Consider the following 21,487-nt stretch of genomic DNA (forward strand, 5'->3'; position numbering starts at 1 on the left):
ACTCATTTGCCAGTAACTAATACAGGTCATTATAATTTAAACCTATGGGACTGTTATATTACTGAGGATTGTCCTGTGTTCACATGTAAAGTATAATTTACAGTGTCATTAACAGGGAAATTTTTTGATAAAGTTTGGCAATATCCAGTGATGGGCCTGATCATGATATTTAGTGAGGGTCTGTTTTTACTTTAGTGTTTTTATTTCTTTTTATACAATACAAGCTCCCACAATAGGTCACATTTATCATCTCAATTTAAGTAGCTAACAACTTATTGGGTAATGTTGTTTTCGATTAATAGGGATTTGATTGTTGTTGGCTGCTCAATGGAGTATTGGTGTATTCATTTGTGGTGTCAGGGAGACTTGGTCTCCTTGAGATAGCTATGACCTGGATAAATGAGAATATCCACAGACATTCATTTGGGTTGTTTATTTGATATCTGCTGTATTCAGGGTCGAATTAACTAAACTTAATGTATTGTTCCTTGTTTGGATAGGACTGAGTGTAGATGTGCTCCTCTATGGAGAGAGTTTACATTCTTTCCCGTCATGGCAGAGTAATTAAACTTGCACATTCTTGTCTAAAACACTACCTGCTTTCTTTGGATCAGGTTTCTCTGAAGCCCAGTCCTGGGGCTCCTAGCAGATATTTGTGAGAATTTTCAGGCTTTCTTGTTAGGTCAAAGCAATGTAAAATTCAAAGATTGTGGCTGTATGGCTGGACTTTTTTAATTCTTACTGGGTTTGTGTCTTTGAGGCCATTCTACATTGTTTATGACAACGTAACCAACCTTCTGTTTTGTGATTTCTGTGTACAAACATTATGGACATGAACAAACTTTAAACAGCATCAGAAGATATTTATATGTCTCAACGCTTTATAAGTAGAATCTTTTCACAGCAGACTTTGTGACGTGTCAAAGTAGAGAAAGCACAAAGTGCAGTCAGTAATCATAGTAATAATGGAGGAGCAGGTTCCACCAGTCTGGAGTTGTTCAAGCATTTGTATGTTTTACTAGGACACCTAAATGTAACAGAGCCAGAATTGCCTTAGTAGTTAGTTTTATCTTCCTCGTATGGCCTTCGTAAACACAAAACTTTCATCCGTACTTTTATCAGTTTCAACTAACATTCTTACTAAATTCTTTCTAAAATCAAACATGTGTTGTGTGTAAGTTGAAAGAGTCATCATTTCTTTACCCCGTCTGTCAACACTTATAGATCATATTATAAGTGAAATGAAAATTGATTTTTCTCATCCCTTACTACATAGTCCATAAAAAGTCTCAAGTCCAGTAAAGAAAGTCCAGTTCAACATCTCACATGCCTGAGAGCAACAGCTCTCATCTGGCCTTGACATGTTGCATGCATGAATAGAGTGTTTGCTACCAGTGGGACTGTTTCATTGGTGCTTGGCAAATGTCATGCATGAAAAGCACAGCAAAAAGAATTGCCTGGCTGCATAAAGGGTCCTTTTTATATAAAATGTTAGATAATCTACTTCAGATCCAGGGGCCGGTCAGTCTGCAGTACAAGAGCGACCCATTCCCTCAGTTAGTGCCATGAATGTCTACTGATGAGTTACACATGTTAGAACAGTTTGGCACCCCTTTAGATGTTTTTTTCAGATTGAGTTTAAAACATATGAGTACTGCAGAAAGTGCAGAAAGCCCCAGTGGGTCCATTAAGTCTGTCAACCTTTGGCAGACTTAATGGACATTTTGCTACAATGAAAGGAGCATGTTTCTTGGTACAGGGCTTAATTTGCTTAAAGGTTAGTGTGAACAAATGTATTAAAAAATAAATGTACAGTTGATTTTGTAGAGTACACATTGTAACACAACAAAGAGTCCTCTGGCTCTCCATCACTCATTCATAAGATCAAATACACTCTAAAAGATGTGTTGCAGTTTTTTTTGCAGGTTCTTTGGCAAGAACATAATTTCCTACATTTGTAATTCTAAATAAGCAGTATGAAGCTACTGCGCTGAACTATAACATCTGGGTTTCCAGCAGGCCCATTCGAATTAAAGGAATTCACTGACAAAGTGACATTTTTCTTTGACAGTTACTTAACCACATTTATTTCCTGAAGCTACCCACAAAACAGGATGGTAGTACTTTTTCGGCAGCTCAGCTGTAAGTGGTGTTTCCCACTGATCTTCACATGAGGAAACGCAGCAATGTTAGTGGGTCACTTTTCAGTTTAGAAACCTTTGCCATACTGTGGTAAGTGAATAAATTAAAATAAGATAAAAAGAAAGCCTACTTGTGAAATGTTATCTTTTTTATTAAAACAACAACAACTATATTGTCTGTGTTGGGAGTATGAGGTGTGAGATTAGCTGAAAGTGAGTTATCATGCTCTGTCAGCAGAGGGTCCTCTGGGTGAATAAGTGTTGATATTTTAGCTCCTGAGCTGTTTCGAAGTGTTAGCAGTGTCCTCGTCACATTCTGCTATCAAGTTGAGTCGTGTCTGAATACAGCTTCCTAGTCAGGGAGGGCCATCCTTTTATGTCTGAGCCTTGTGGGACATGCTCTAGTGGGTGTGAGGGCGTGTGAGCACAGGAGGGGTGCAGAGCTGTGGGTGGTCCTTGGCTTACAGGATGAGGGAAAAAATCAATGACTCTCCACTCCCACTGTTACCGGTCCACACACTCATGGCTCACACACAGTCCATTTGCTAGAAAGTATGAGAAACCAGGGAAATGTTTACATTGTATAGTTTTTTTGGTGCTCATGTCAACAGGTGTGTTCCCCAGGTGAGGCAGTTACCTTGTAATTAGCACGAATAACTAGGTGAAACAAGCACCTGTACAGTCCATGCACAGAAGCAGCAAACTATGATATACCAAGTCATCATATTTGGGGAAAAACAAGGAAGATATGCAATGTCAGTATAATTCTTTAAAAATACAAGTATGAATTTAATTTATCTGTCCCAGAGAAAAGTCAACTTAAATATGTGTGCACAGTGACAGCACTGCTATGGAAGTTCATTTTACCAAAATGGAAGCATCTTAGCTATAAGACAAGCCATATATACATTTGTTAGCTTCTTCCACTACATTTTCCACTTCTTTTACATGTTTTGATTTAAGCTTTTAGGCTTTTAATTTTTGCATTTATGTCAAATGTTTCTTTTTTCCATTTCAGGACTTTCGATTTTCTGTTGTTGTTTTTTTTTCATGTTGTAATTTTGCAATACCATTTGTTGTTTTTATATCCAATCATTTTCCTTTTTTTGAACATTTATTTAAGGTCTGGCTATCCTGCCATGAACTTTTGTCACATTTCTGACTGTTGTTTCCCGTCTGCCCTAAAGGCATATAGAGGCCCCAAAATATAAAAAGTATGCTCTGATTGTCCTGAGTAGTACAATATTAATTTTGTTCTCTTTCCGTTTTGTCATTGAAGGGTAAAACCATTCCCCATACACCACACATAATGCATGACTGGTAATTCCTGTCCATGTCATCGATTATTGAAAAGAAAACGATAAACACCTCATGCCCATGTAGTCATTTTTGTTTTCTCTGAGAGAACCGTCCAAAGGAGACCTTTTGTGAAGTTATTTCTTGTTGGTGTTATGCTTTACTTATCTTGGATGTCAGCACGTTTTGTACTCACCAAGTTTCTTGTAATGTGCATATGCTGTGATAATTGCCTTTTGGGATTTTCACAATCAAACTTTCTTGTGATAGTGTTGAGGCCTGCTGTGTTCAAACTGTGAGCGTGATTTATGCAAATTGAACATTAGCCACGGTACATGAAATTCTGATTACGTTCAAAGAACAGTGACTGAGGCTGTTGGCCAAGCAAAGCAAAGTGTTGCCTCCGGCTTGTTTCAGAGGTGGATGCTGCCAGATGTTTGTTGTATTATTGCAGTACTTGACTTTGCCGTGACTCATTTTAGAAACCGTCTTTTTTTTTTTTTTTTTTTTTCACTCTGTCTTGGAATTTGCCCTAAATGCACGTGCTCACAAACAACACAAGTCAGTTTGTTATGTCAGCATTTTTATTCTCTTTGAATAAAGTCAAAAAACAGTTGCATGTTTTTAAATTTGGTGATTAAACACTGATTATAGTCATCATAGTCTGGATGAAAATGTCATAAAAATTAATAGGAATTTAATACATTTTCCCATCTCTATTAATCATAATAATCTCACAGTCTGATGTATCTTTGGTTGCTGTTGTTTTTTGAAGTTTGAGTTGTGTTCCTGGCCCAGTTTCTTCGCTGTGGGCTGTTTGGATATGAATGTAACCAACAGATTAAACCACCTAATCCTTTTATTGCCTTGCCAAAATTCATTTCATTGTACTTTGAAAGAGTCTGACTGAACTTGTTTGTTACTCCACTCAACACCTCTGTGTCAGACAAGGATAAGACTGTGTACTTGCTAGGGGATACTGACTCACGGATTCACTTGTGGTCAAATAAGGTAAACCTCTTACCTTGGCGAGCGCACAGCCTTGATCCATCATTCTCATAATTTCAACAAAGATTGTCAGTAAACTTTTTCTAAGATTAGACATTAGTGTGTTCTTGTAACAGAATTAATGCAATCACAAGGGAAGGAGAGTTGAGAGAATTGTTTCTTTCCTCTGCCTGTGGGTCACCTCACAGTCATATTGTAAGTACAGTGAAAATTGATTCTTCTTACCCCGAACTACATAATCCACAGAAAGTCCATTAAGGAAAGTTATAATTTAACGTCTCGCAGGCGTGAGAGTGGATGTGATGTGATGTGGTGTGGTGCTGCAGAGCTCACATCTGACCTTGACTTGCTGCATTAATGTGTATTTCTACCAGTAAGACTGTTTCATTGGTGTTTGGCAAATGTCATGCACGAAGAGCACAGCACAAGGAATTGCCTGATTGCGTAAAGGGTCTTTTTTATGTAAAATGTTAGATAATCTACTTCAGATCCAGGGGCCAGTCAGTCTGCAATGCAAGAGCGACCATTCACTCAGTTAGCCCCATGACTGTCTACTGATGGGATACGCACTGAAATGTCTCATCAGCATTCTCTTTGTAGAATACTTGTGTTATGTATATCCCCGAGTATGAGGCAAACAGTACATATATCATATCATCGTATCAGTAATTTCCTAAAACAGCTGGCCATTGTAGTTCAGCAAAACGTTACTCAAATATGAGTAAAATAGTGCATTTGGTGGGGACTGTTTTGAGCTGTGGATTGCTACACAAATGGTGCTATGGTGTTGGTCGGAAACGTGTTCATCATAATTAAGAAACATGTCATCCAGTCATAACTATGGTACATAGAAATAAGATACATTAGTGTTTGGCTATAAAGTGACAATATTTATCATGAGGATCAATTAATTTTTGTTTTTGACCTTTTTACTATAACAATAAGAAAGATACAGATTATTGCCAGTCTTACCCTTTGAATAGCAACATGCATGATGAAAAATAAGGAAAATATTGCTATGCTACCAGTAATTCTGAATGGCCAATGGAAGCTTTATTTAATCCATTCTTAACCACAGACTGGAATATCTCAACTACTGGGTTTGGTGCCATGATTTTCATTCATGTTTCTCGGACTGCATAATAACGTTGGTAATCCCTTAACTTTTCATCATCAACGACAAATAAAAATTTCTGTTTGTTCACTATGTTAGCCAAACACGGAATACATGCAAAACATTCCCCACCAGCCTTGGGTGCACAGTGCGGCACATTAGCATTCTGACATTTACATTTAGCTCCAGTCACCACTATGCAGCCTCACAGAGATGCTAGTGAGTTCTTTGTGGTGAGAATATAATCCATGTAAGAGCAGTATAGATTTGCATGATCTCTTCATGAAGAATAAACCACAAGGCACAAAAATGCTATATCTTTGTATCATAATCCCACGAGCTGCCTTGATTTAGCAAACCCACCTGATACGATAATGTCCTGTGTGTGTCTGTGTGCAGCGTGTTTTCAGAGCAGAGCTGTCGGGATGTGTTTGCACAAACTGAGAAGTGATGCGCTACCCATTCAGAACCAGGCTTTTAATTATATTTTTGTTTTATTTGTTGTGTAGCTTTATGCCAGTATATACAAGCTACTAAATTCAGAGATGGGGCCAGAGGAAATTTGGCAAATCAAGGTAACCCTCCCACCACACACACTCCTCGCCCTCTTAACCTGAGCTCAGCTTTAACCCTTCCACCTTTAACCTGGCACACCTTGATTTGTTTTGTTTTGTTTTGTTTTCTCAGCAGCTCTCTTTTGTTACTTCAAATTCTGAGTTATTTTTTTGCACAGGTGTGGGAACTTGCCCTTTCTGTTTTTTGCGCACTCTTAATTTCTCCCCTCCCGATTTTTTCCTTTCTCCTCCTCCCTCTCCCTCACATCCTTCAGCAGCAGCTGAACAATGAGCTGATGTTTGACAATCACTGCTTCTGTTTCTCTCACACACACATGAATCCAGTGCTGCCTGCGCTGGCTTTGCTTGGTCAGTGTTTACTCTCCCCCTTACACTCTGAATGACTTTTCAGTGCTGCCTTGGTGTGTGCATCACTTCTGCTTTACTCTGGGTTCAAATCAACTCAATTTATGCTTTCTATGATTGATAATTTGTGTGTTCCTTTGTATTGCCATTAAAGCTGTCAGGAAGCATTAAGATCTCTAAATTAGATTTGTTTTTCTCTATTCTGGAGTATTAGATGCTGCCTCTTTGAATATTTTATTAAGTTTACTTTGTAGAGCAGGATGCAGATGACAGCTTTATATGATGTGATACAATCTTTCTCTAAAGACCAACATGCTGACTAGCTCTTTTCTCTGGTGTTGCGCCTGGCACTTTAAACCTGCTTCTGATCAGACTGTTCTTCCGCTCCTTTATATACATCTGGAAATGTGATAACCGTCTCCCCTCTTGTTTTTGCTCTCTTCTCTGTTTGTTTCACTTTCAGGTGAGAATTTTGAGCAGAGTCCATTGAGGAGAACCTTTAAATCCAAAGTTTTAGCACATTTCCCAGACAATGTGGAGTGGAATCCATTTGACCAGGATGCCGTTGGCATGGTATGACAGCAGTGCAATCGTAACATTTACTTAATTCCTTCAGAATAAAAGCATGATATCTTTTAAAAGAGTCAAGAAAATTCATATAAATATTTTTCTTTTTTGTCATGTTATTGTTTACCTGTATGCAAAATCACATGAATAAAGTTTGTGTCCAATACAATGTTCCACTGCTATGCAATACTAAAAATATAAAAGACACATTTGTGTAAGTAATTATGTAAATTTGCTTAGAATCACTAAAGAACTGATTCAAGATTTGCAGGAGGCATTTAGTTTAGCATAAAGACTGGAAACAGAGGGAACAGCTAGCATAGCTCTGTCCAAAGGTAAAACAAAAAATACAACCATCAGCATCTTTGTAGCTCACAAATAAACACATTGTTTGTTGGATAGTAAATTTTCAATCGTTGTAGTTTTAGAGGCGGTAGTTAGCTAACTTTAGGTCTCTGTGTAGGTGTCATTTTGAACTTTAGGCCAGAAACAGGCCAAGTGTTTTCCCCAGTTTCTCATCTTTATGATAAGCCCTTCGACTCCCAGCTCTCCCAGTACTTTTTGCGCATACAGTACATGATAATGGTATCAATCTTTTCATCTTACTTTCAGATTTAAAAGTGTATAAACACATTGCACAAGATGTTTAGAGAACAAAATCATATAAAACAGCCCACCCCTAAATAAATTTCATGAGCTTAAGCTATATACTTCATGAGTATAAGCTCATACGACAGCAGCTTCTCAACTTTTCTTTTCAGTATTAAATTAGGCTCTGATGTACTTTGATGTCTGTAATATATTTTTTTCCCCCCTCTTCTCTCAACCCTTTCATACATTTTCTGTCTGTGCTCTCGCAGCTCTGTATGCCAAAGGGTCTGGCGTTCAGGACCCAGGTTGATTCTCGGGAACCTCAGTTCCACTCTTTCATCATCACCAGAGAGGACGGCTCTCGGACTTATGGCTTCGCCCTCACCTTCTTCGAGGAGGTGACTAGTAAGCAGATCTGCAGTGCTATGCAGACTCTTTACCATATGCACAACGCAGAACAGTATGACATCCTGCACACTCCAACCTCGCCATCAGGACCCGAGGACCATCGAAACCAACACTCGCAGCCTCGTCCCATGCTTCAGGCTGCACCCGCCATCACCCGCCTGCAGCGCTTCAACTCATATGACATCAGTCGTGACACGCTGTACGTGTCAAAGTGCATCTGCCTGATAACACCCATGGCCTTCCCTCAGGCCTGCAGGAAGGTGCTGCAGCAGCTTCACCAAGCTGTCTCGTCCCCCCAGCCCCCGCCCCTCCCCCTGGAGAGCTACATTTTCAACATTCTTTATGAGGTGCCCTTGCCACCTCCCGGGCGGTCCCTCAAGTTCTCAGGCGTCTACGGGCCCGTGGTGTGCCAGAGACCAAGCACATGTGAACTGCCACTCTTTGACTTTCCCATCAGTGAGATGTTTAACCTGCTGGGGGTGGAGAACGTTCTTCAACTTTTCACCTGCGCCCTGCTCGAGATGCAGATACTGCTCTACTCGCAGCGTAAGTAGCTGGTCTCATGTAACCTTAAGCATCCGATTGCATTACAATATATTGATTACAGGTACCCTCACATCCTGTCCACATTATTTAAAGATAAATAAATAAATAGTTAGGCTTACATGTCTCTGATGACATGACATGAGACTAGATATTCTCTGGGGACCTTGATATTGCACACTGATGTAGCTTTAAAGATCTCTTCCTCTTTTATAAATTATGGATAGATAGAAGAAAGACTTAAATTATTTGTGCAAAATAAAAATGCATAGCCCTCACTGTTCAAAGTGGGCATGGATGTCAGATTGAGGATTTCCCACTGTTACAGTGTTGGTCAAACGCAGCCCACGTCAGGAAAGTGTGGAGGCAGGTGGTTATTCAGACATCCGGGAAACACTTCTGTTGGCATACAGCATACAGCTCCTTTAAGGAGATTTTTACTGATCCTTGAAGCTTAGAAGAAGCTTAGTAAAGTAACAGCCTTGAGAGAACTACTTATTCAGGAGCAGTTCCCTGTAACTCATGGTGAGCTTTTGATTTCCTGGGTGCTACTTGAATGAGTTTGTTACTCAGTTCACCGGGGCTTAATAGAAACACCATGGCCTATTGTGCTCTTCATTTTATGGTCTCTTTCAATTAGTATACTAAGATTGCTGTACTGAATATAAATATTTAAAATGATTGGATGAACAAAAACTGTGGCCAAAGGCTATGGCACATGTTTGATATACATGGTGGAACTATCATCCAGAAGATAACAAGAGCTGAGTGTTTCCATTAAAGTGCTGCAGTGTGAGCCTGTGTAAATGCTGGCCCCCTTCACCCGACTCAAGCAGCTCCTTCTACCAGCACTCACATATAAATGTGTGTGTCTGTGAGTGAGTTGCTATGTAGGTTCGTCTTGTTTGCACATTTGACCTGCTCGGCTAAGAGGGCCTCTTTTGGTGTTCATCCCTTCAGCAAAACACGGTCAGTTACTTGTCCCACTTAGTCCCAAAATGCAAAGATCTTTATTCTTCTTAGTTACTATTTATTATGATTAACTGCTCAGTAAAGATCAGTTAATCCATATCATCATTTACTGATCATTTGCTAAATAGTATGAAGTAAAAGTGACATTCATGTCATTTTGCACCATTTTAAAGAATGTGTGTTTGTGCTTGAGGCACAGGGAAGGAGAAACAAGGAAATCATTTAAGGATGCTGGGTCTGGCGTGGTGATTGGATCTATTACAGTGGCATGAGAAGGCAAATGGTTTACAAAACGCCAGGGGCTGGGGGGGGAGCTCTTCTGGGTGAAAGCTGTGATGTTGCTAGGAAACCCAGAGACAGGGAGGATAGCAGTGATGCAGGATGATTATTATTGGTTGAAGGTGACATCATGCCTATTTTTTCCCCCCATGAGGCTCATCACTGCAGAACGTGTGAAGGGTGTTGTATAGAGTTAAGCCCTGGCAGTCTTCCACTGAGAAGAAACAAGGGATTGTCAGGAAAAGACCCACACACACAGACACACACACACACAGAGGAGAGGGATGCTCTGCAAATAAGGAGACGATTGTATGCGCTGGGTGCTAAAAATAGCATTGAAACTCATAATTCTGATAAGAAGAAAAATAAAGACCCTATCCACTCTTTCTTGTTGTAGTTCAACAACTGTCTGGTGCCTCTTCCACTCTCTTCTGTTCTCAGACAGGAAGCTCATCACGTGCTGATCATGTGTCAACCCTTGTGACATGCTGCAGTTATTAGCCATTATTTGTTACTGCATGGACACGTTCTTTCTTTATGTGATTTGTGCAGTTGAGAGAGATGAGATGAGCGGCAAGTGAGACCACTCAAGGATGCTTCCTTTGCACATCACACAATTGAGGCGCGGTCACCTGAAATTTAGTTTAAAAGCACAAATTTGAAGCTGTACTTCTTTCTGCACAGTTTGTTTGGTATTTCAGCTACGATCATACTGTACTTTTAAGTTAGTAAATTACTCACTTGTTTCCTGTTACTTAGTATTGTTTCATATTAGGGAATAGCAGTACAATATTGTACCAGTTTTTCTACTCTGTTATGTTTACCTCCGTGATTCCAAAACTTACTGTTGTCCTTCTCCACAAACACTTTCTCAACCACTTTTTATTAATTTGCATTTTAGTCTTGTTTTAGCCTTGCATTTTGCCAAACAAGCTGATCACCACCAGACAAATCGCTGTTTAAACTAACACAGAACACATTTTGTCAAGCACGTTGTCTGATCAGCATTGCGCTGCGGTGCAAGATCTGCAGCAGTTTCACTTGTGTTTGTTCCACATATTTTTAGCCTGCTGCACTGCATATATTTTCACTGAGAATTTAATCTAAAGCATCTAAGTTCAAACTGCTACCAGATGTCAGTGTAAACATTTATAAAATGTTCTTGCATCTGTGGATAAGTAACAGCCCTTGACTCTTTGTGAAAGTGGCTTCTTGTTATGGTGTCCCAGTTAAAGAAGCAGACGGGCGATATTAGTATTCTTGTCCCCATCCTGTGGGAGGAAGCCTGCTGGGGAGGGGGGTGAGAGGGAGGCCCAGGCTAGGGGTGAGAGCCTCTTTTGGTGGGCCAGCACATGACCAAATGAAGGAATGGTATTTATTTTGGCACCATAACAGGAGAGACAGAGCTGCTGTTGAATGTACAGTATGTGTCACCAGGATAGAGCAGGAATGCACATGAGGGGTGCCGGACACATATTTGCATGCATACCAAGTGACTTAAGTGCGAATGCCTGAACATGAAGGAGTATTGCTGTGTGGAATCATGACAAAGGAATTTAACAATTAGTCAGATCGTCAGCTGACTGTAGTTGTGTCACAGTGCAGAGTATGGAGCCTGTGAGGGACGCACAGCACGAGGGCCCTTCAGGAAACTTCTTCCTCAAATGAGATGAGATGAGACTTTTTAGGCAGGCAAAAATTTCAAAAATGCGCAAGTTCACACCTGTACGGTGTCCTTAAATTGGAATGTTTGGTTTTCAGTACAGATGGCAGCTTAAGCATTGATGGAACAAGAATGAAGTGGGAACAGCCAAATGTCAAAAAAGTTACCACTCAAAAAGTCATCAGCTCACAGTGGATTATGGAGTACTGAGGCCTATGAAAAATACTTTTGTTTGTAATTTGAAGCATTTTCCTGTGTAATTGTCTACTTGTTATGAGTTGGACCACGCCCTAAGTCGTGGATCAGCGGTTAGGGTGTCGGACCCGTAACCGGTGGATCGCTGGTTCGATTCCCCGTCCCGGTGTCCATGGCTGAGGTACCCTTGAGCAAGGTACCTAACCCCCACTGCTCCCCGGGCACTGCACGCGGTCGCCCACTGCCCCGGGTTTGCTGTGTGTGTGTGCACGTCACTTGGGTGGGTTAAATGCAGAGAACAAATTTCGTTGGAGTGAGTTCCCTCCAATGACAAAATATGTCAAAATATGTCACTTTAAGTTTGGACACAGCTTGTTTATCATCACAGTTCAATCTTTTACGCTTGGTCAGTGACCTCTAACTCCACTCCTGCATTTACAGAACAGGGAATAACAAAGACAACCAGTCTGAAGGGTTAAAAATGTGGTAGAGTTGCATGTTTTGTTTATTTTTTTTTTTAACACTTTAGATGGGCTTGTGTGGTTATTGGCTGTCATGTCATGTGGGCCAGTTGACATATTTAAAACACAAAGTGCAAGCAGAAGAGCTGAGGCATAAACAGTGTAAACTCACTGAAATAACAGACACGCTGCACAACACTATATCATATGTCATATGCTGTTTGCTGGATCTGTTTTGGAGGAATAAACAGCATTTATCAGGCAAAGACAGTGCCAGCCAAAATCTTTGGGGAGAATCAATTGTGGGAAAAGAGTTGTGCAACCCGTTTTCCCTTTGTTTTGATGTCAGGAATTTATCTCAAAAATGCATTAGTTTAGAAATAGATTTAAGACTAAAAAGCCTGTTCTCCTGTCCATTTAAATGTTCAATTAACACTTGTGTCATTGAACATAAATTTGCATGTGGTGATTCTGATGGTTGTGCTGTGGAAAGCCCCAGTCAGGAAAAAACAACTTATTACAAACACCAGCACTTTAGTGTAATACTTATCCCAGGGAATGAACTCTGAAATGTGTACTGTACACAGTAGTGGCACAAAAACTTTTACACAGCCTTTTCTTCAACACTTTATTTGTGTGTGAAACAGATTACCAGAGGCTGATGGCGGTGGCAGAGAGCATCACAGCCTTAATGTTCCCCTTCCAGTGGCAGCATGTGTATGTTCCCATTCTGCCCGCCTCCCTCCTCCACTTCCTTGATGCTCCTGTGCCGTACCTCATGGGCCTCCACTCCAATGGACAAGATGACCGCACCAAGTTAGAGCTCCCACAGGAGGTACAAAACACACCGTAGTGTCTTCCCATATTGGGTTTAAACTTGAATTTTATTTTTTTTATCTCTTGCAAATAAATAACCATTTAGTCATTTTATATCTGCATTGATGTTGGCTTTTGAAATGGGAGTTAATTGCTGCTCAATTCACTGTTGTAGGATTTTCATATTAGCCCATGCTGTACTGAGAATTTAGTGGATGGGTCCCTCCTTGTCTTTAATTTTCTAAGGGCAGGCAAACATACTTGCTTGTCTCTCGAGCAGGCGGGTTTGTTATTGTCACTCTGCACAGGTAAGGCTTTTGTTGCACTGCTGACACAAGCCACAGAGGAGAGGTTTTCTTTTTGCTGTTGTGGCTGCACTTTTAAGCCTCTCACAAAGGTATACTTACTGCAGATATTTTAACCTGCACAGTTCCCACAATGCAATGAGGCGAGTTACCTCTTTCAGCACAGTATGACATTTCGAATTTTCAGTCATCAGTTCATTAGGGACAAGTTTTTTTGCATTTACACAGACAGACATGTAGAAAACGAAATGAGCTTTCAGACATGTCAGGTAAATCAGGAGGTTGAACTGTCATATCTAAAGGGATATAAAAATGTTGTTTACTTTTTTAATAATTTTATTTGAACTTATTAGCATTAGCACAATTAGTCTTGTAGTACTAGTAGCACTGATAAGTATTTAAGTGAATAATTATTAAATTATTGACATAATATACCATGTACATACTGTTGATTTATTTATTATATCTGTACTTGCTGCTTTTTGCACTTCTGGTTAGATGCTAAACTGCATTTCGTTGCCCTGTACCTGTACATGTAAAAATAAAGTTGAATCTAATCTAATCTGATCTAATGTTAGCCTGCTCTTTGTGTGTTAAGCTGTGCGTTTGTTTTTTTTTTTTTTTTAATTATCTTATTCCTTCTCTCCTTCCAGGCTAACTTGTGTTTTGTGGACATCGACAACCACTTCATTGAACTGCCAGAGGATTTGCCTCAGTTTCCCAACAAACTGGAGTTCATTCAGGAGATCTCAGAGGTGCTCATGTCCTTTGATGTGTCTCCAGAGGGAAACATTCACTCCAGCGACAGTCAGGCCAAGTACCGTGGCTTCCGATCTGTTGATATGGTCTCTGACAAGCGGAACGGCAACCTGGCCTCGCCTCTCAACTCCTACCTGCTGAGGGAGAATGAAACTATCGCCAGACTGCAGGCTCTGGTCAAGAGGACGGGTGTCAGCCTGGAGAAGGTGAGAAATGATGTCATCTCATGAGTTAAAAATAGGCTGCACAAACGATCATGTGTCATATGTTGTCCTCATGTTCTCCCCAGATCTGACTTTTAATAAAAATGAAACAGTGACTTTATACACAAACCGTGTGAATATGAGAATTATGTACTCAAATAATATAATAAAGATTCATTATTTCACCAAAGCTGATAATTGAAATAAGTGTGAGCTCATAGTTAGTCAGTTAGGTAGTCATCAAAATTCCTATGACCATGCAGCCTAAAACCAAAAACAGGTGTAAAGAGATTATTGCCATCTGGAAAAATATGAATAATAAAACCTGCTGGTGCTGGGAAACACAATTTAATCACAGAGTTAATAATGTCCCTTACTTAATTCTCTTCCAAAGTAATCACACTAAAGAGATTTTAACTGTCCCCATAACTATAGACGGTAGCATCCTGTTAATAGAACAGGCAGCTAATACTGTGCCAGCCGCAGTGTAGAGTCTTAAAGATATTTTGCATTGAAATGCTGCCAGTCGATGTCTTACGGCTTAGATGACAGGAGCCCTTTATAGTCACCGACATCAGCATATGTAGTTGCATGCAGATGTAGTCTCTCTTCCATTTGGCTTGAGTGTTAAAAAACTTTAGCAAATATTATGATGGAATTCTCAGTGTAAGTACATGATATATGGATGAATTAGTCTCTGTATCTGCACCCTAATCAGCTTATGCACCAGTGGCCAGCATTAGCTTTCCTTGAAGGGATTAGCTCTTTGTCTGTGTATAGTTTTCCAACTATGAGGTCAAACCTCGCTTGATGTTTTTTTTTTCCTTTTTCGTCTTCTTCTTATTTATCTCCTGAACACAAGGCAGTGATTGAATAGATTCTTTGGTCGAGTCATTGGATTGGTAGGCCTGCTCTGTGTTATTTTGCCCCCCCCCCCCACTGCTGGCATCTGTCCAGCTGATCTACTGACATGCTAAAAAAATGAACTTTGCTTCAGTTTGCTTTGAGTCATAAATAAAACCCAATGTCCTTGACTTCCTTTCCCATAACCCTGCTGCTTCATCAGCAGCCTTTGATAACAGTCTTCTTTTCTTGGTCTGCCCTTTTTCACTCACTTCTTTTTCTCTCCTTTATTATGGTGTTTTTTTTTCCCTTGAATGTGCACATCAGCTGGAGGCAAGAGAGGATGCCAGCAGCAATAAGGACGCACGGTTTCAGTGCGATGAGGAGGAGCTAAAGATGCACCAGCTCAACATCCACGTGCGTGAGGTCTTTGCCAACCGATTTACCCAGATGTTTGCAGACTACGAGGTGTTTGTCATCCAGCCAAGCCACGACAAAGAGTCCTGGTTCACCAATCGAGACCAGATGCAGAACTTTGACAAGGTAAAGTTCTGTAGATAGTTTGTTAATAGCACAGCGTCTCAAAAGGTTTTATATTTTTGTATGAGCATGGATTCCACCCTTGTGTGTGTGTGTGTGTGTGTGTGTGTGTGTGCAGGCCTCCTTCCTGTCTGACCAGCCAGAGCCCTACCTGCCCTTCCTGTCCCGTTTCTTGGAGACGCAGATGTTTGCCTCCTTCATCGATAGTAAGATCCTCTGTCATGATGATGAGGAGAAGGAGCACACGTTGAGGGTGTTTGACTCCCGCGTGGATAAGATTCGCATGCTGAATGTCCGCACGCCCACACTGCGCACCTCCATGTACCAGAAATGCACAAACATCGAAGAAGCAGGTGAGGAAAAGAAAAAATGTTCTGAAAATCCCTGAAAGCTTTGTGGATTTCAGAAAAATAAATAGTGTTTGGAAAGTTTTTGATTGTAATTTGGTTGCTTTTCAAATCACCAAATATTGTACTCAAGTGTATCAGTCTGTCAGTTCTCCAGACTGGTGTTTACCTTGGGATAAACACACCTCTTCCTCTGCAAAGCCACAGGTTTTAGTTTGAAAACGAACAGCTTCACCATAGTATTGTCCCTTGAGTCAGTAAAATAACAGACCTCTGTAATGTTTAATTAAGACCCTGTGTAAAGCCAAAACATTTGCAATTTAAAGTTTTGTGAATGTAGTTAGAGAAGACCATTAAAAGTCCCATAAAACTACTTTTAATTTGAAGTCCAAATGAGTGTGGTCATAAAGCAATTTGAAGGTGCAAACTTGTGACACACTTGGAGATTTATTCTCTTTAGTTAACTGACTGGTGATTGCTATCTTATTCACAGACAACCTGCTTAAAAAGCGCTACGAAAAAGCTGATTTTGTTGCTCCCGGACCTCATGCCGTCGGACTTGAGAATGACAAGACTCACCATCGTAATATTTGCTCTTGTTACCCCTGACATCCCTGGGTGGCAGCTTGCTGAATGTGTGTGCAGTGCATTAGGTGCACTCAGAGGGTTGACAGGCTTCCTTTGAACTTCTTCATATTCTACATATTAACTGCACTGTAAAGCAGAGCACACCGAACAGCGTTTTGTGTAGAAAAGCCTCTAGTTTGGAGATGCTGAATTTGTTTAATTAACTTATTAACATATGTTTAAGATTCCTCTGTGAGATTCTTTATGCATTGCATCACATCAGTTTTTCCCAAAGCTTGATGAACATAATGTTATGAAGAAGTAAAACTGATCTTTATGTATGTGGGACAGCTTCAGACAGTGTGAGTAAAGCCTTCAGTCAAGTGTTTTATCTTATACATATGTACTTGTACTTCCTGTTTAGCCATTTAAGGTCTCCTGTGTTCCTGTAACCTCATGGGCGCTTTTGTTAGCACAATCCAAGTGTGTGTGGGTGGGTAATCAGGCATCAGAAAATCGCTGTCTAAAGCTGCATTCATGGACGCCTCTGATTTGATTCCTTTAAAGAAAAAGAACATCTATTCTGAGCCTTTATTCTGTCACTTCTTGTGGTTCTGTGGGTGTTTGGGAAGAAAGGTTTTTCAGTTTCAACTTGTTCTCTTTCTTCTGTTGTCAGTCATTTACTAAAGGAAAAATGGCAGATTCTTCATCATAGTTATCCTATTTTCTCAACACAATTAGCTGCAGAAAATATGATATGAATAATCTTGATCAGATGATTACTGAAAAAACAGTGGATGTTTCATGTACAGATAACCCTATGCATTATTTATCTCTGCTTAATTTGTTCTCTACTTAATTTGTTTGTGTAAACCTAAGGGTATTTCTTTTTGTGATGGTTATATGATGGTTGGAGGAGACGCTTAGACAATGTGCAGGATACATGAGCAGATCATCTCATGAATTGTATTTGTTGATATTTGACTTTGCACAAACCTAAAGACATGTTCTTCCTCTGCACGCCTCCCACGTCTCGTCCACAGAGAAAGCCATCGAGATGAGGGTCTCAAAGATCGACCACACCGCCCTGCACCCACACCTGCTGGACATGAAGATCGGTCAGGGGCGCTACGAGCAGGGCTTCTTCCCCCGGCTGCAGTCTGACGTGCTTTCCACTGGGCCCACCAGCAACAAGTGAATATGTCACATTACTGTTGCATCTGAAATTGTTTTCTAATATTTATTTCAGACAAAGCCTTGAAGTCTGTATTCTGTCTCAACTTGACGGCTGTTTTACTGTGTTTCTTCATGAAGTTGATCAAAGGTGACTTGTTTTGTGTTACAGATGGGCCAAGAGGAGCGCTCCTGCTCAGTGGAGGAGAAGGGATCGACAGAAGCAGCATGCTGAGCACCTCTATTTAGACAACGACCAGAGAGAGGTGAGACCACCGCACTTTTGTCTTTTGGCTCTCAGCTCACATTCACACAGATTTGACTACTTGAGCTTTTGTTTTCTTGGTTCTTTCTGCATGACCTGTTCTCTGTTTGCTTTATTTCGACTTTGCTCTTATCATCTTGTCTGCTCTCTCTCATCCCCCTCTCGGACTTCTGGTCTCTTTTTGTCTTTCTCCGCCTCTCTCTTGCGCTCATGCTCACACACTCTTAGCATGTAGAGTGTTTGTTTCCGGAGCTGCAGCTCCTGCTGTTTCTTGACCACTACTGGCTCTCGCAGTCCTTCAAGCCCTGTCTAAAGTCGGTGACTGTGGATGTGGTATGTGTTGGTAGTCTTAACGCTGACCTCTCCGCCCATGTGGTCTCTCTGCTTCCACTCTCTGCTTCCTTCACCTGTCAGCAGCTGGGCTTTAGCCTAAAATCCATGTCATTTTCCAGGACATGTCATGTTTGAGGATATAGTGAGTGGAATGAATGAAGTGACGCCAGCAAAGTTAATGAAAGTAAAACATATTTGAATAATGTTTTAGACTTCAGTAATTTTAAAGACTTGACATACATTTTTATTAGTTTGCACTTTACTGAGCATTTAGCTGTTGTTTCTGTCATTGGTCTAACCTGGAGAGAGACCTCTTAGTTTACTTGTTTCATTTTTATATAAATAAACCTGCACAATATCATGTCAGAGACTATTAACCACAGGAATAGTACAGTTTTGTTTTCTAGACTTTTGTCTAGAAACCCCCCCACTAGTTATTCTGGTATCCCTTGTTCCTCTGTAGTAACCCTGAACCAACAAGCCCACCAGTAACCTTAGTTGATTTTTCTGTTTCCTTTACCCGATTGCTGACTGAATTCTCTCAAATTGTCTTTTTTTTTTTCTTTTCAGAAGTACATCCAGGAAGCCAGGAACCTGGGCACGACCATCAGGCAGCCCAAACTGTCCAACCTGTCGCCCTCTGTCATCGCTCAGACTAACTGGAAGTTTGTTGAAGGACTGCTGAAGGAGTGCAGAAATAAGGTTTGTGCTTTTGCTCTGTTTTACATGCCTTTACACGTGTGTAACTATTTTAGCAATAAAGCTTGTTTGATACAAACCAATAAAGGATGAGTACTGCGCTGGAATAAAGTTAGCAGACAATCTCTATCATTTGGAGTTATGGCCAACTTTATAATGTCTACATTTACTTGTTCAAATTCTAAAGATTCTGTCAAACCTAGCATGAAAGTTACTGTTTTCCAGGTAAATAAAAATGTCATTAAAATCAAATTAATGAACAATTTTTCAGCTAAATTTGATCCTTTTGGTAATTGGTTAGTAACAGCAAGCAAAACATCAAGTAATCACAAAGGATGATTCACTGAAACTAAAACAGCAAAATATCGTAAAACCAAATTAAGGCTTTGTTTTTAACTGGATTAGTTTTATGTTTGTAAAAATGTTTTTCTTACTGCACAAAATAAATATCAGGATATGGCTCTTCTGAGCTCAAAATAAAAATCCACTATTATTAGTTTGATTGGTTTGTCGTCAGAAGTTTGAGTACGCGTGTGGCCATCTGTTTGTTTCTCTGCAGACGAAGCGCATGCTGGTAGAGAAGATGGGTCGGGAAGCCGTGGAGTTGGGTCATGGTGAGGTCAGCATCACTGGTGTTGAGGAGAACACTCTGATCGCGAGTCTCTGTGACCTGCTGGAGAGGATCTGGAGCCATGGGCTGCAGGTTAAACAGGTCAGGAATAAAACAATACCAACGCAGTCATCATTTCACGTGATTCTTCCTCTGCGGCTGGTGGATATTCAGAGTCTCGGAGCAAATAGTCTCACTACTGTGTGTGTGTTTTCTCTGAAAGGGTAAATCTGCCTTGTGGTCCCACCTGCTACACTATCAGGAGAACAAAGAGAAGAAAAATGCAACTCCAGGCAGTTTGGGACCTCCAGGTAGTCGCTGAAATGTGATAACCTGATGAGCAAAATTACATGAACAAGTTAATGATTCTTACACTTAGGAACTATCTAATACTGATCTCTTCTTTCTCCACACCAGGTTTCATTCATGACACTGAAAGACGCAAGTCTGATGGTGGTGTATCAGCGATGGCCCCTCTGAAAGTCTCGCTGATCCAGGACATGAGGTGAGAAGGACTGGAGTTTATTAACATGTGTAGACAACATAATGAAGGGTAAAGTCTCACTTCATTTCATTCAGTGTACTCAAAGCTTGTTCACAGAAGTGTTAGCTTCTGGTTACCATCAGAAGAAAGGAGGTTGGAATAAGACTGCCCCCTTGTGGTAGACTGTGGAATATTCACCTAGTAGGCACTGATTACAGTATGTGTCTGTGATAATCGACTGGTTAAGTTGGATCTGTGAATCCCCAGGAAATACTTTAAGGATTAAACTTACAGGCAGTCAGTAATTTAATTTATTTCAATTAAATCACATATAAAACTTCACAGACACTTCAAGACACTTCACAGTTTGTTTGTTATAGTGGCACTTTTTTCTGTTCTCTGCATGTAAAGCCATGAGTCTAATGTAGACTGGAAACCTGGAACTGTAAGTTTGATTAGAAGTTCCACTCTGTTCTGGTCTTTCATAAACCCTCCTATTATCTTTGACCCCATTAAATGTTTGACGTCTCTAAATAAATGATTGACATCATTTTTGTTTGCTTCATATTTAATGAATTTTCCTAATTTAATGGGGACAGATCACATCTCTTAGGTCTCTCTCTGACCATGAGAGTGACATAGAGGAGAATGTGTCTAAGACAGAGGAGGATGTTGAGGAGGACCCTGATTATGTGGAACCACCAACCACCAGCAAACACACTACCTTCCAAAAATAGAAAGTTATTATGGTTTGTGATGAAGAACAGAAAGGCAAGTTTGCCTTCACTGACAGAGCCCCTATTGTTTCCTATTGCCCCAAGAAAGGGGAAAACGTCCTGCTGATGAGCACCATGCACAAAGATGCTACCCTGACCACCAGAGAAGACAGAAAACCACAAAAAAAATTGAAATTGTGTTTGTTTTTCCAGGGCTCAAATTGACCGAGAACATAAAATGTGTCACTATTCTTGGTAACACAAATTGTTTTTCATTCCAAATGTTATAGGTAAAAAAAAATATGTACGTACAAATGATATAAACCCATTAAAACACCATAAAGATAGCTCCCTAGGCCTTAGGTCAGTCAGTGAGATTTGATGGTGTTCTGCATGTTTCTCCTTAGGCTATTTAAACAGTCAACAAACAAACATTAAGCACCTGACACATTAACTTGGGAAACAGTTCAAATTATAACCATTTTCAGGAGGTTTAAATTGCTGGGGTCAAATTGACCCCAAGGATAACAGATGCTAGTAAATTTGAAGGTAACAGGAGGGTTAAAATAATGTGCCATCTCAGTGACAGAAACTTGCCACAACATTAATATTAGCAACAAATATAATACTAATGACACTGGTATGGTATTCCAGATATAATCAACATAA

At 40.3% G+C, this 21,487-nt stretch overlaps 1 protein-coding gene across 4 annotated transcripts in view; it reads left to right on the top strand.

Moving 5' to 3' along the window:
• The window catches only part of dennd5a (DENN/MADD domain containing 5A), a 33,766-nt gene that overhangs the window by 4,739 nt on the left and 7,540 nt on the right, over positions 1–21,487 (top strand). The window contains exons 2-15 of one of the 4 annotated variants that reach the window (XM_046387999.1): positions 6,069–6,134; positions 6,943–7,052; positions 7,907–8,591; positions 12,806–12,993; positions 13,933–14,244; positions 15,412–15,627; positions 15,743–15,977; positions 16,465–16,554; positions 17,582–17,732; positions 17,884–17,977; positions 18,880–19,011; positions 19,568–19,720; positions 19,842–19,929; positions 20,036–20,123. In XM_046387999.1, coding sequence (XP_046243955.1) covers positions 6,069–6,134; positions 6,943–7,052; positions 7,907–8,591; positions 12,806–12,993; positions 13,933–14,244; positions 15,412–15,627; positions 15,743–15,977; positions 16,465–16,554; positions 17,582–17,732; positions 17,884–17,977; positions 18,880–19,011; positions 19,568–19,720; positions 19,842–19,929; positions 20,036–20,123 — 2,608 coding nt within the window. Of the gene's footprint in view, positions 1–6,068; positions 6,135–6,942; positions 7,053–7,906; positions 8,592–12,805; positions 12,994–13,932; positions 14,245–15,411; positions 15,628–15,742; positions 15,978–16,464; positions 16,555–17,581; positions 17,733–17,883; positions 17,978–18,204; positions 18,310–18,879; positions 19,012–19,567; positions 19,721–19,841; positions 19,930–20,035; positions 20,124–21,487 lie in introns of all 4 variants that reach the window. The other 3 variants (XM_046387990.1, XM_046387972.1, XM_046387982.1) reach the window with 3 other exon arrangements.

The sequence above is a fragment of the Scatophagus argus genome, chromosome 1 (genome assembly GCF_020382885.2).
Source record: "Scatophagus argus isolate fScaArg1 chromosome 1, fScaArg1.pri, whole genome shotgun sequence".
In the NCBI taxonomy this organism is placed as follows: domain Eukaryota; kingdom Metazoa; phylum Chordata; class Actinopteri; family Scatophagidae; genus Scatophagus; species Scatophagus argus.